Source organism: Pipistrellus kuhlii, unplaced genomic scaffold, assembly GCF_014108245.1.
Source record: "Pipistrellus kuhlii isolate mPipKuh1 unplaced genomic scaffold, mPipKuh1.p scaffold_m20_p_58, whole genome shotgun sequence".
In the NCBI taxonomy this organism is placed as follows: domain Eukaryota; kingdom Metazoa; phylum Chordata; class Mammalia; order Chiroptera; family Vespertilionidae; genus Pipistrellus; species Pipistrellus kuhlii.
In genome coordinates this window covers 1,178,125-1,192,688 of record NW_023425560.1, presented here as the reverse complement: position 1 = coordinate 1,192,688, position 14,564 = coordinate 1,178,125, and the positions used below count along the sequence as shown (strand labels likewise).

Here is a 14,564-nt window from a genome sequence, read left to right as displayed (position 1 = left end):
GCCTCATCGCCTGCGCCTGCCCTTCCTTCCACCTGGGCACTGGCTCCTCACTCCTCGGGGCGCACTCCTGCTCCCCAGGGGGACGCTCGCTGCCTCCTCTGGCCCGTGTCTGTCCCCTCAGCACTGCGTCCCTAAAAACCCGCACAGCCCTCTCCGTTCCTCCATTAGCGCTCTCCACTGTGTTTACCTCATCGGTCCCATCCGCCGCTGGAACCCAGGGCCCAGAGCAGGGCCTGGCACACAGTAGCCCATCTAGTCGGCTCCCCACTAAGGTCCCCCCAGTAGCTGAGGCTCGTAATGCCCAGCTCACCGTCGGTGCCACACCTGTCTGCAGCCGCCCAGCGCTCCAGGGCCTAGGACAGGAGCTACACGCCCCGGCAGCCCCCGGCCCCCTGAGCAAGCCTCCCTGCCCATGCGCCACCGCACTGCCCGCACCCACGGAGGCCGCCCCCCGCAGAGCTTCCGCGCCCTCCTGCACACGGGCTGCCCCCAGGAGCCGGTACGAGGCGACTCTGACGCAGGAGGTCCGAGAGCGGGCACACTGTGCTTCTCCAAGCTCCCACTGACACCGAGCGGCTGCCCTGAGGCCCTCTTGTCTCCGTCTAGAATCAGAGCTTATCCCACTTAACACGGTGAAACAGTCCTTATGCCGTCCCAGGTGTCCTTCCGTCTGGAAAAGGCAGACCTATTATCCCCGGTGCCAAGTGGCTCCCTTGCAGGCCGGGGGTCACTGGGGTGGGGCCCTTAAGGTGGAGGACATAGGTGGAGCCAGGACGATGCTAGACCTTTGCCTCTGCGCCCCCAAGAGCCCTTCAGAGGTAAGCGCGCAGAGAGGTAAGCGCGCAGAGTAACGCAGCAGTTAACACGGTCCCACACACTGAACAAGACCCTCCACCAGCACCACGATCCCCACTCGCTTCACTGCGAGTAATAAACTGTGACCTTCAATCAGGCAACATTTTTTAGGTATAACAACTAGTGTGCAGCGGCCACAGACAAGACAAAACACTGGGTGAACTCATCCAAATTAAACTTTTCAATGGGGCCAGGGGAAATAAAAAAGTTAATTTTTTAAAAATTAAAAACATTTTGCTTCAAAGGACACTATAAAGAAAATAAAGAGAAAACCCACAGAAAGAACATTTTTACAAATCCTATCCTATCCTAATAAAAGTGTAATATGCAAATCAACTGAACAGCAGAGCCACAGAACAGCAAAAGGACTGGTCGCTATGATGTGCACTGACCACCAGGGGGCAGATGCTCAATGCAGAAGCTGCCCCGGTGGTCAGTGCCCTCCCGTAAGTGGAATGCCAGTCAGCCATAAGCTGGGTTCACAGCTGGCAAACCAAGCGGCAGGCAGCCAGTAAGGAGCGAGTGGTCCCAGACGGTGAGAGCCCTGGACTGTGAGAGGGATGGGGCCTGAGCCACCAGGCAGGTGAGGGGTCCTGGTCCTGGAATGGGAGAGCAGGCCGAGCTGAGCAACGCCACCCCCCCCCCAGTGCACTAATCTTGTGCACTGGCCTCTAGTATCTGACAAGAGTCTAGTACATAGACTAATTAAAGAACGGTTACAATTGGGTAACAGACAAATAACTAAGAAATGGGAAAGAATGAGGACAAGGGCTTCACAGAGTCTGGGTCTCTCATCTTCCTCAAAAGACAATACTCTCTTACCTGTGTAAGCTACTGCGGGAGGGTTTTGCTGTGTGCACTGAATATAACCCTAATGACAGCTAACAACAGCCAAACTAAATGATGCTCAGGAGACGGAGGCGAACAGGTCCCAGGGCCCTGCCTGGAAACCAGCCCCTTCTCAGTCAGTCACGTTGCCTCTGCGAACGCCCTGGCAGACCCCCCTCTCTCAGACGCTGCAGGTCCCTACCAGCCCGGCCGCCTGCGCCCTCACCTGTTGTCAGCCAGTGCTCACTGTGAAGTGGAAGGAGAGTCCAGCTAGTCCTCGGACCAAACGCTCCGATGACCTCCTATCCGCTGAGAATGAACACCAGTGCCTTTATTCCCTCGGGGGGGGGGGGGGGGGGATAATTGAATGGGGTGGGCCTCCTCCTCCTCTCTGGCCTCACTCCTTCCCACCCAGAGTTCCCGTCTGCTCAGCAGGTGCGGCTCAGGGACTGAGCGTCCACCTATGAACCAGGTCAGGTTGGATTCCCGGTCAGGGCACAGGCCCGGGTTGCAGGCTCGATCCCCAGTGTGAGGTGTGCAGGATGCCAATGATTCTCCCCATTGTTTCTCGCTCTCCCTCTCTAAAATCAATTTTAAAAATACTTTAAAGGAGCTTCCCTCACTAATTCAATCATTCAATCGGCCAAGCTGACCTCTGAGCCATTCCTCCTTGGGCCTGTTTCCCTGCCTAGAATGCCCGTCCGCCCCACTCCTCACAGCTACTTCCTGGACCGCTTCAGTTATTTACTCGAAGCCACCTCCTCCGTGGACACCTGACCTAAAATGTCAACACCTCACTACCCCGACGCGGCCTGGTCCCCTGGCCTGCTCTGCCGCTCCTCCTCCTGCAGATCTGTCTTCTCTGGTCCACTCCCTGTGCCCCAGAAACAGGAAGTTCCCTGAGTGCAGAGCTCAGGAAGCGTTTCTGGTGAGGAGACGATTAAAGTCAGGGGGAAGCAGGTGGGAGCCTGAAGGAGAAAGTGTCAAAAGCAAATGTCAGCCGCCTCCCAAGCTCCACAGGCCCTGCATGCCGGTCCCACTCGAACCCTCATCCCACGCAGGAGCCAGCCAAGAGCAGGCGCTCAGGTCCCTCCCGCGAAGCCCACGCGTGCCTGTGACCCGCCAGCTCCGCACTGCCTGGCTCTGGGACCATCACCCTCAGGTGCTCCTTACCCAGACGTAACATTAAAACAGCCACGAAAACAGAACCGGCACTTCCTAAGCTGCTTTGCCAACCCTCACTTTGGGGAGCGGGTTTTTCACCTGAAGCATCAGAACAAGAAATGCCAAGATCCAAACTTGTCATCAATGAGTTTGTTACTCAAAATTTATGAATACCTGCGTTTTCAACAGCAAAATACATAATGTGGTGTTTGTGCATTTTAGTTAAAAGGACTGTAGTTAAGCCTAATGCAGTTTGTTTCAGAGCATGCTAAGAACCTTTAAAGGTTACTATGTTGAAATACTTTTGTTTTTAAGTATTAATAACTTAAAATCTAGCCTCTCATATGCTCAGGTCACATCTGGAGGAGCGCGCAGGAGGAAGGATGATGTGCTTGCCTCTGGGAACAGTCAGGCACTTGGGAGAAAGGAGTGGGAGCGAGCTTTTTAATTGTTGCCTTTGGAACTGGCATCACATGCATGTACTGCTTATGCAAACACAATGGATTATCTTTTTTTTTAATATATATTTTATTGATTTTTTTACAAGAGAGGAAGGGAGAGAGATAGAAACATCAATGAGAGAGAGTCATTGATCAGCTGCCTCCTGCACACCCCCTACTGGGGATATGCCCACAACCAAGGTACATGCCCTTGACCGGAATCGAACCCGGGGCCCTTCAGTCCCCAAGCCGATGCTCTATCCATTGAGCCAAACTGGTCCCGGCTGGATTATCATTTTTAAGTGAGTCAGTCACATCACCTTAAAATAAACGAGTAAAACAGAGTCTAATTTGTCAAACCAACTTTAGAAAGAAATCACTTTATACCCACGTTTTGAAGATAAGCGAATTCAGCAGGCTCCTTCAAATCAGACCAAGAACACAGGGCATATTTTAAGGTTGACAACGTCTGGCCCAGCCACCGGGGGCAGCAGTGAGATCTTGCTTCCCACCCAAAACCCTGGTGCCCCCTGTTTACACAGGAGCCAGGCACTGAGTGAGCTGGCGTGTACCTCCTGGAGAGGCAGTGCCATCACTCGGGAATGGGTGTAGCTATAAATCACTTGTGGTAATAATTTATATTAGGAATAAAGTTGTTTTTTAAACTTTTCTCTAAGTAGCCAGACAGGTTTTCCACCTCTTAGAACAATTTATTTCTAAATTTTATTCCAACAGATAAGCCCACGTTACTCTGCAAATCCACATTTTCTCATTAAACTCTCAGAACACAGCCAGGATCATTTCGGAAATATAAAGAACAAGGATACACGGCAAAAGAGAAGCAGTCTGAGCAGAGTGCGCTTCTTCAAGAGGCTGACAGAGCTGTCCCACCTTGCACACCGCGGGTCAGGACCCGGCAGCCCAGCGGGGAGGCGGGCCGCTCCGGGCGCCCCAGCCTCTCCGCACAAGGACTGGGGGCAAGGGGCGGGAGCACAAGGGGTCTGCTAGACGGTGCTCTTACGGCCTCTTTCTTTCTGTTTCAAAAATTCTCGCAGGCACAAGCCTGGGAGACCCCAGTACCCAAGCCGGACCGGGATGTGGGCGGTGAAGCCCGGGAGCCGTCCGAGGTCTGCAGACACCCGCGTCCAGCCAGCTGGGCTACATCACCGGTGAGACGGCATCCCGCACCCAGTAGCTAACGCTCCCTCCGCGCGCTCATCCCAGCCAGCGCTCCCTAACACCACGCCGGTGTTATTATTTCTCTCTTGTTAATAATAACCATCGAAGTAGGTCACCCCTTCCTGGACAACCGCAACTCCTTCCACGACGTGCAGACCAAGCCTGAGCCCAGACAGCGGGCTCTCTCGCTGCTGCTCAAACGCCCGGCGGGCGGAATGCCGCGGAAGGTGGGCGCGCAGCCTCCGTCCAGGGCTGTTTCTAGGGCCGCGTCCGCACCCTCCCGCCGCAGGCATGATGTCATCTCACCCCCGCACCCCGCCCGCGCCCCCCGCGCTCCTCCGCTCCCGGGGGGAGGGCAGGGAAGTGGCCCGGAGGGAGCCGCACGGGACGCGGCCTCGGCTCTGCCAAGTTCTGCTCACAACACGCCCGGTTTCTCGCAAACGCGGAGCAGCAAGTTCCTCCCCTAACTTCGCACCGAAGGGACGGCGGGGGCTGAGGCCGGGCCGCCGCGGCGCCGTCCGGAGTGAGGCTGTGGCCGCCCGCGGACGGACGGAGACCCGCGCGTGGGGCCGGGAGGGGCAGGTGCCCTCCGCGGAGGCCCCGTCGCTGCGGCCCGGGCTACAGGGACAGGCGGGGAGCGGCTGGGGGCCCGCACTCACGGACGGTGCAGCGGCTCCTCGGCCACGGCCGGGCCGGGCGGCGGCGGCGGGGGCGGCGGGGGCGGCGGCTGCGGCTGCGGCGGGGGCGGCTGAGCCTGTGGCGGCGGCGCAGGCGGCGGCGGCTGCTGCTGCTGCTGCTGTTGCTGCTGGAAGGACTTGAGGGACTCGAAGGCCTTCATCAGCTTCTCCAGGGTCGCCATGGCGACCTCCCGCCCCGCGGGGACAGCGACCGGAGCCCTCGGGCCGGCTGGCGGCGCCGCTCAGCAGCGCGGCAATGAATGGGGTTCGCGGCCACTGGCAGGTGCGGAACCGAGGCGCCCGGCCATCTTGGACCAGTCCCGGCAGCCCCCGCGGCCCTGCGTCTGACGACGCTCCGCCGTCGGGGCGGGGCCAGGCCGGGCCGCCGAGATTGACAGCTAGAGGCGGTGGCCTCTGCCAATGGCCGGCCGGCGCCGCGCCCGTCCGCTGGCCTTCAGGAGTGGAGCAGCCACTGAGGTAGCAGCGTCCCTGGAGGCGGGGCCTGGCGGCGGGGGCGGGGCGTGGGGAGGAGCGCGAACGCTGCGGACTGGGCGTGCGCTGAGGGCGGGGCCTGGCGGTAAGGGGCGTGACGACGGCGGGGCCTGGTGGCGAGGGTGGGGCAGGTAGCGAGGGGCGCGGCCAAGCGGTGAGGCGGGACCTGTGGTGAGGGGCGGGGCGGCGAGGGGCGCGGCCAGGCGGTGAGGGGCGCGGCCAGGCGGTGAGGGGCGGGGCGGTGAGGGGCGCGGCCAGGCGGTGAGGGGCGGGGCGGTGAGGGGCGCGGCCAGGCGGTGAGGGGCGCGGCCAGGCGGTGAGGAGGCGCGGCCAGGCGGTGAGGGGCGGGGCGGTGAGGGGCGCGGCCAGGCGGTGAGGGGCGGGGCGGTGAGGAGCGCGGCCAGGCGGTGAGGGGCGGGGCGGTGAGGGGCGCGGACAGGCAGTGAGGGGCGCGGCCAGGCGGTGAGGGGCGGGGCGGTGAGGGGCGCGGCCAGGCGGTGAGGGGCGCGGCCAGGCGGTGAGGGGCGCGGCCAGGCGGTGAGGGGCGCGGCCAGGCGGTGAGGGGCGGGGCGGTGAGGGGCGGGACCTCGGTGAGGGGCGCGGCCAGGCGGTGAGGGGCGGGGCGGTGAGGGGCGCGGCCAGGCGGTGAGGGGCGCGGCCAGGCGGTGAGGGGCGCGGCCAGGCGGTGAGGGGCCAGGCGGTGAGGGGCGGGGCGGTGAGGGGCGGGGCATGTCGGGCGCCCCGCGGGTCGAGCCCCCTACAGACGCCTGGGGTCGCAGAGAGGCTGAGGGTGGGGCTTTTCCTGCAGGAGCACAGGTGGGTGCACCCTGCCCGTGTGGTAGGTGCGGAGACCGGAGGGGTTGGTCCTTCCAGCGGGAGGGAGCCCAGCGTGGCCCCCACAGAGGACAGGGAGCCCGGGGCCGGCTCCCGCGGGCGGCGCCCGGAGTCTGCAGCGGAGAGGAAGGGCCTGGGTGGGCCCTGGTGGCGGAAACCTGCCTGGCAATGCCTGCTGCCCAGCGCTCCGCGGGAATGACTGCCCACCCCGAGCGCCCGGAGGAAGAGGACTCCTGCCCCGCACTGCGCGGTGGGCGCCTCCTGCCTGGTGCCGGCCCAATGGGGCCTGGCTCCCGGGCCTCAGCACCGGGTGGGGAAGCCAGTGCGGGCACCCGCCCGAACCTGTTCGCCGGCCTCCTGGAGAACCGAGCTGGGGAGCCAGTGTGCACAGGAGGAGCCTCCGGCGCCCGCTCCGGGCAGAGCCTGTCCTGGGCAGGAGCCGTGCCTTCACCCTCCTCAGGGTTCAGCTGGCCCGCGCCGGTCCGGTGGGTGAACTGAAACCCAGGAAACCTTTTCATAGGGGACGGCAGTGCCCCGCAGGGGAAGGACGCATGTGCTAGCCTTGAGGTCCCTCCCTGCCGTTGACAGAGGCCTCGCCCCTCCACCCCTCCTTGGAGTGGGGCTGCCCCTGGGGGCTGGCTTCTAACCAGCACAGGGAAGAGGGCTTCTGTGGGGCTGGCCACAAGAGCTTGAGGCTCCCATCTTGCTGTCCGGCACCCTCCTGGCTCACATGTGCATGAAGCAAGCTGCCCCACCAGAGAGGCCCCATGGCAGAACGGAGCCCTCCCGCACACAGGAGCCGCCGGCCCAGGAGCCTCCAGGTGGAGGTGTGGTACTGACCACAAGCTGTGGGCGCGGGAGTGGAGGACCCGGAGAAGCTGGTCCATTCCTGGCCACACACTTTGGCCCTCAGTGAGGGTCGGACGGGCTGCCCGCCCAGCAGAGGCCATGAGCTGGCGGCCGGGGCTGCTCTACAAGGCGCCACAGCCTAGGGCCCAACAACAGAAACGGTCTTCTCCGTCCTGGAGGCTGGCAGCCCAAGACCAAGGTTGGACAAGGCCATCCCCCAGGCCTCTCCTAGGTGTGAGGAGGGCCGTCTCCTTCCTGTGCCCTCACAGGGTCTTCCTGTCCGAATCCCACCCCCTCTGCTCACAAAGACACCAGGCAGCTCAGATCAGGACCCACCCAGATGGCCTCATTCTTCCTGTTCCAAGTCCCCATCTCCAAATAGTCACCTTTGAAGCGCCAGAGCCGAGGACTCCGTGTGAATTCTGAGGGACCCGTTTTTATTGGGCATTGTCCACCGGTTAAAACAGCGCTGCCCACCCTTGCTTTGCGCAGGCTGCAGCCACATGACTAAAGGAGTCCTGGCGCCGAGATTGAAGTAGGATGGACACGTGTTCGAGGCTCCTGCTGCCTGAAACGGGGTGTACTGTTGGCACCTGGGCGCTTGCTTTGGATCACGAGGACAGCAGCCCAGAAGGAGCCAGGGCCCATGCGACTGGGTGATGCCCTGCCAGCCTAGCCTGCCCATCTCATGAGAATCTGGGAGAGAGAATTCTATTTTGTGTTTCTGTGTTTTTTGGTGTGTTTTATTTCTTTTTTTATTGATTTCAGAGAGGAAGGGAGAGGGAGAGATAGAAACATTAATGATGAGAGAGAAACATTGATCGGCTGCCACCTACATGCCCCACACTGGGGATCGAGCCCGCAACCTGGGCACATGCCCTTGATCGAAATCTAACCTGGGACCCTTCAGTCCACAGGCTGTCGCTCTATTCACTGAGCCAAGCCAACTAGAGCTCCATTTTGTTTAATCCACTGTTATTTTGGATTATTCTGTTTATATGCTCCTGAACTAAATTCTAATCATTTCAGAGAGACATAGGTCATTGAGACCTAATATTACCACAACAGATCGTGACTGCTTCAGCTGTGGAGAAGAGTTATCTGCCTAGAAATTACTATAATCCTGACAAGAAATCTTATAAGGAAGCCTTACAGAAAGGGACTGTCAAGAAGGCAGGTTTTTTAAGTTCAGAGAAAAGCTTGGTATACTCCAGTGGTTGGCAAACTCATTAGTTGACAGAGCCAAATATCAACAGTACAATGATTGAAATTTCTTTTGAGAGCCACATTTTTTATTTTATTTTTATTTTTTTTATTATTTTTTAATATATTTGAGAGCCACATTTTTTAAACTTAAACTTCTTCTAATGCCACTTCTTCAAAATAGACTCGCCCAGGCCGTGGCATTTTGTGGAAGAGCCACCCTCAAGGGCCCCAAGAGCCACATGTTTGCCGACCACGGGTATAGTCCAAACGCAACAAAGATTAACACAGCTGGGTGGGCAATCTGGCATGTCTCCAAAATCTTCACAATGGCACAGGCCCTGACCAGCAAATTTACCCAGGAAGGTGATCGTGGATGTGCGAGGACCATCACTACCTTCAGCAGCACCTGGGACAAAGCAAGGGAACAACACGGAAGCTGGACGGGATGGGCTAACTGAGTCAGGATAGAGCCATAGGACGGAAAACCAGTCATTTTTAGAAAGCACAAAAGGCATGGAAAAGAGTCGACAGTGCATTCACAATTGCACTGGTGCACATACTCCTACCTCTCTTTGTAAACAAAGGGAAGCGCACACTCCCTGGCCAGTGTGGCTCGGTTGAGCATCATCCCATGCACCAGAAAGTCGGGGCGAAAGCCTGGGTTGTGGGCTCAATCCTTAGTAGGGGGCATGCAGGAGGCAGCCAATCAGTGTTTCTCTGTCACATCAATGTTTCTCTCCCTTCTTTTCTCTCTAAAATTCAATAAAAACATTTTTAAATTAAAAAAAAAAAGCAACATACACATACATAGAAAAGAGACCTGGTCACCAGGTTAGTCACAGTGACTCTCAGTGGGCAGGGCAATTAGAGGGCAGAGGGCGCATAGCACAGCACAGTGATTTATATCTTAATCCGTATGCTTTTTTGCAGTGTTCAAGTCTCAGCAAGGAGTGTGTGCCATTCAGGAAAAAACAAAAGAATAGGTTTTGGTGAGGAGCTAAGAATAAATGCCTAGCAACACACATGTGATGGGTCCTGCCCAGGAGGAAAGGCAGGTGCCTGGATGAATAAAGCAGCCTGGCATCACCCCTCACACAGGGCCCTGTCATCTGCCCTGAATGCAAGACCAGATGGAATCTGTGGGGGCGAGGCTTGGGCCAGAGTAAGAAGGAAGCATGAAGCAAAGCCAAGAGGCACAATGACTGGACACACACACACACACACACACACACACACACACACGGCGTAGGGCATGGAAACGGCCACTGCTGTTCTGAGCAGTCAGCATTTATTCCACTGCCCTCTCCCCCCCACCCCCACCCCCATGTGCCGTTTCCATTCCTCTTCCCTCCTTCCTGTCCCATGATCTTCCATCCAGACCATGTTCCTCTGCCTGGAAAACACCCGTTAGAATTTCTCTTCCATGGATCTCTTGTTGCTGAAGTCTTTCCATCTGTTTATCTGAAAATGCCATTCTTTTCCATCATTCTTAATGGACTTGTGGCTGGTATGGAATTCAATGTTGGCAGACACTTCCTGTCAGCAAATGAAAGACCTGAACTGCATTCCACCCCCCGTTCTTGTTGAGAAGTCAGTCCTTGCTCCTTTGAGTGTAATGGTTGGTTTGGTTTCCCCTCCGGCTGCTTTCATGCGTCTCTCTCTCTGCTCCGTAGTTCACTGCGCGGCAGGGGTGTGAGGAGAGAGGACCGCGTGTCTGCAAGTCCAGCAAACAGGTTCTCGGGGGGAGGTGAAGGGATGAGCTTTGTTTCGAGGTGCGGGCCTTTGCTGGTACACTGAGAAGCTGTAAGTGTTCTCCTGGCCAGCAAACCCATCCCCCACGCCGGAAACCTGCCATTGTGGCATGATCGACCCAGGAATCCCTATTCCCTTCCCGTCGCCCTGTAAGTACAGCGAGCAGGCCGCTTAGATCACCCTGGTCAGGGAGAGCGACAACAGGCCAAATTAGTGCCATTAGTGCCAGCCAAACCAAGAGCCATGAAGCCCGGGAATAACAAACAACAACACCCCCCCGCCCCCCCATTAGAGCCAGACAAATCCAAGGTAGAGGTGAACCTGACCAGCGTCCCAGCCCCACTAGACACTCACTTTGATGCACCAGCAGTGGGACACCTGAAAAGCTGGTGGATATTCTGATTGAGACGCCCCTGAAGTTCCCACTACAGAAACCAGAAAATCCCTCAGCAAAGGCCCAGCTAGTGCATTCGTGTTTTCGCCTTTTATTTTTTGATTTTTTAAGAACTTATTTCTGTTCAGTAGCCATTGACTTTTGCTTTTGTCCATTAATTCCTTCTGTTTTTCTTGATGTTTTTTTCTATCCTTTGAGTTAGAGGCTCAGTCCTGGTATTTCCACGTGCTCACTTTGGTTGGTCTGATTAGAAGCTATAAATGTTCTCTGAGCACTATTCTAGTTGTGTCCCATTCAGCCAGACCTAGAGGAATGGTGGTCATTTTCTAGAAGTTCTGTACTTTTGGATTATAGCAGAGGCTATAGATTTACCACATTTGTAATCAGATATTCTTGACTATATTTCTTTTCAAATTTTTTATTAGGATTTCCTTTGTGACATAATAGTCACTTTTGATGCATGTTCTATGGGCATTTGAAGAGAAGATACATTCTCTATTATCTACATGTCGTGTCAATATGTAGTATGTGTATGTCTCTCTAAAAGCATGTATCTACACACACCCACCCACAGGATGCCCCTCACCATGCTCCAGGTCCGCTCTCTCCAGACTCGGAGGTGGCTTCACCTTCCCCGCTCTGCTAGGGAACACCACGGCTGTGCTTGGTGAGCAGTTACTTCTATTTTGTCTCATCTGAGGACTGCGCCTTCAGCGTAACACGTGCCTTCTGCTTGGCTCAATGCTTTTGGCTGGGTTCTGCCTTGTCAGACATTCCTCAAATTTTGCATGGTTTATTTTCCAGTCTTCCCTGGCATACTTCTTTTTTTTTTATTATTGAGTTTTTACAGAGAGGAAGAGAGAGGGATAGAGAGTTAGAAATATCAATGAGAGAGAACATCGATCAGCTGCCCCTTGCACACCTCCCACTGGGGATGTGCCCGCAACCAAAGTACATGCCCTTGACCAGAATCGAACCTGGGACCCTTCAGTCCGCAGGCTGACGCTCTCTCCACTGAGCCAAACTGGTTCTGGCTGCCCTGCATGCTTCTAGCCCTACAGATTCACCTGGGTCGTGGCTAGCCAGTGCCCGTGCAAGGATGCTCTGCCCACAGCGCCCAGGTCACCATGTGGCCACTGTGGTGATGGGCGCCAGGCTTGGCCGCGTGGCCTCGTGCTCTGGCCAGGATGACCAGTTTCACTTCGCCTTGTGTCATCACCTGCAGAGTCTGTGTGTACCCAGCACGGACTCCCCACTTTCCATGGCAGGAGGGAGCTAGAGTGGATTGGCTCCACCATCTTCCTGCCTCAGGTGTGGACAGCCCCCAACCAAGAGCAGCTGCCAGGATGGCCGGGGAGCAAGAAAGTGACACGTTATTTTATGTCATGACACACACACACCTCCCACTAAACTGGATTCCTCCCGGGTGCGCTTGGACAGTGCCTGTCCTCGGGAGGGGAGCTGCACCGGGGAGGGGAGCTGTACCGTGAGGGGAGCTGTACCGGGAGGGGAGATGTCCCGGGAGGGGAGCTGTATGGGGGTGGGGGTGGGAGAGGAGCTGTACCGGGGAGGGGAGCTGTACCGGGGAGGGGAGCTGTACCGGGAGGGGAGCTGTACCGGGGAGGGGAGCTGTACCGGGAGGGGAGCTGTACCGGGGAGGGGAGCTGTACCGGGGAGGGGAGCTGTACCGGGAGGGGAGCAGTACCAGGAGGGGAGCTGTACAGGGGGGGGGGGAGAGGAGCTGTACCGGGGAGGGGAGCTGTACGGGGGGGGGGGGGGGGGGGAGTACCGGGGAGGGGAGCTGTACCGGGAGGGGAGCTGTACCGGGAGGGGAGCAGTACGGGGGGGGGGGGGGGGGGAGGAGCTGTACCGGGAGGGGAGCTGTAGCGGTGAGGGGAGCTGTATGGGGGGGGGGGGGAGGAGCTGTACCGGCAGGGGAGCTGTACCGGGGAGTGGAGCTGTACCGGGGAGTGGAGCTGTACCGGGGAGTGGAGCTGTACCGGGGAGGGGAGCTGTACCGGGAGGGGAGCTGTACCGGGAGGGGAGCTGTACCGGGGAGGGGAGCTGTACCGGGAGGGGAGCTGTACCGGGGAGGGGAGCTGTACCGGGAGGGGAGCTGTACCGGGGAGGGGAGCTGTACCGGGAGGGGAGCTGTACCGAGGAGGGGAGATGTACCGGGAAGGGAGCTGTACCAGGGAGGGGAGCTGTACGGGGGGGGGGGGGGGGGGTGAGGAGCTGTACCTGGGAGGGGAGCTGTACCGGGGAGGGGAGCTGTACCGGGAGGGGAGCTGTACCGGGAGGGGAGCTGTACCGGGGAGGGGAGATGTACCGGGGAGGGGAGATGTACCGGGAGGGGAGCTGTACCGGGAGGGGAGCTGTACCGGGAGGGGAGCTGTACCGGGGAGGGGAGATGTACCGGGAGGGGAGCTGTACCGGGGAGGGGAGATGTACCGGGAGGGAGCGGGAGTCGGTGCATGCTAGAGCAGCCGCTCCTAGGGCGCCTGGCGGGACAGGTGTTCCGGAGCTCTGTGGTTGCCCCGCCCTCAACACCTTTCAAGGTGACGTGTGACAACAGAGAAGACCCATAAGTCACATTTTAATGACATCACCCTGCACGACGCCCCTCCCCCCAATAAAACAGAAGACTGTTCCCCAGCCCCGCTCCTGGAGGGTTCCCAGGCCTCCCTCCCCGCACAGCTGGCCCCTCCACAGGCCAGGCCATCTCCTCTCACACAGTAAGAGCGCAGCCAGGTCTGGGGGTCTGTGCAGAGCTCCGCGAGGGAACCGCTCTCCCCAACCCCAGGAGGTGAGCTCCTTCTCTCCAAGCAGCCTGGGCCCTGGCCTTCGGCTCAGTCACCTGACCCCATCCTTGGAGGCACTGCGGGCACGGACTCACAGGCCGCTGCACAGAACCCCTTGAACACAGTCCAGGGCTGGTGAGGAGCCCCCGACGGCCAAGTCCTGGCCTCAGGGCCTGGGGGCACCTCTACCACTGGAGGGCAGGGGCGTCTGGCGACCAGCAAAGACCCGCACATGCAGGGAGGCAGACGCTCTGCACACACTGCGGAAGCAGACGGGCGGCTCTAACGCTGAGCCCCAGGCCAGGAGGGCCGGCCTGCCGCTTCCTGTGAGCACTGGAGGAGCTGATGCCCAGCCCGTCTCCACCCTCTCCGTGGGGTTTGGGACGCCACACCATCCTTGAGGGGCCTTTCCTTCAGGCCAGCTGTGGTGGAAAAACTGCAGACTCACGGGCACGCTAAGCTGCGTCAGACCTGTTTATTGCCTTCACAGCGAGGACGAGCACGGAGCCAGCTCCTGGCGTGGGGAGGGCTCTGCGCCGGCGGTGGACCCGCAGCAGCTCCTCCTCGCGGCTCCGCAGTTAGCTCAGGCAGCCCTGCAACACAAGCCCCGTCAGTCCTGTTCGGAGGCAGCGCTTACCTTTCCCCAGGAGAGAGGGACGGGGCGAACTCTGGGTGCTCACACGTTTTCTTTACTTCGTGGCCTGCAGTACTCTCGGGGCACACTGCCCTCTGGTGGCTCTCTGTGCTCCCCCTCGCACAGGCGCTCCGAACCACCCACCCCGCGCTCTGGGGAACCAACAGGGCTCGGGCCTCACAGCACACCCCCAGCTGCGGTTCCGGTTCCCACAGGCGCCGGGAGCGTGATCACAGGACAGGCCGCGCTGAGGCAGGCTCTCCGGTGGGCCCGAGTGCTCTCCTGCCCCTGAGGCGTGCCTTCAGATTGTGAGTGGACAGCTCTGAGGGAAGCCCGGGGAGTGGGCAGGGGCCAAGCAGGAGCCCACCTGTCCAAGGAGAGAACGTCACGGGGAAATGCTAACCGCAGCTGCTGCGGAAAGCCTCCAAAGCAGCAGCAGCAGCCTTCCCGCGAACGCGG

At 58.9% G+C, this 14,564-nt stretch overlaps 2 protein-coding genes across 4 annotated transcripts in view; both read right to left on the bottom strand.

The window, feature by feature from the left end:
• Window positions 1–5,517, bottom strand: part of HTT (huntingtin) — a 93,194-nt gene extending 87,677 nt beyond the window's left edge. For all 3 annotated transcript variants that reach the window (XM_045573998.1, XM_045573999.1, XM_045574000.1), the window contains exon 1: window positions 5,126–5,517. In XM_045573998.1, the coding sequence (XP_045429954.1) occupies window positions 5,126–5,325 (200 nt within the window). In that variant the 5' untranslated portion in view covers window positions 5,326–5,517. The remainder of the gene's footprint in view (window positions 1–5,125) is intronic.
• An 8,410-nt stretch (window positions 5,518–13,927) lies between these two features.
• GRK4 (G protein-coupled receptor kinase 4) overlaps window positions 13,928–14,564 on the bottom strand; it is a 36,912-nt gene continuing 36,275 nt past the window's right edge. Inside the window, exon 16 of the mRNA XM_036417195.2 lies at window positions 13,928–14,064. Within this exon, the coding sequence (XP_036273088.1) occupies window positions 14,050–14,064 (15 nt within the window). The 3' untranslated portion in view covers window positions 13,928–14,049. The remainder of the gene's footprint in view (window positions 14,065–14,564) is intronic.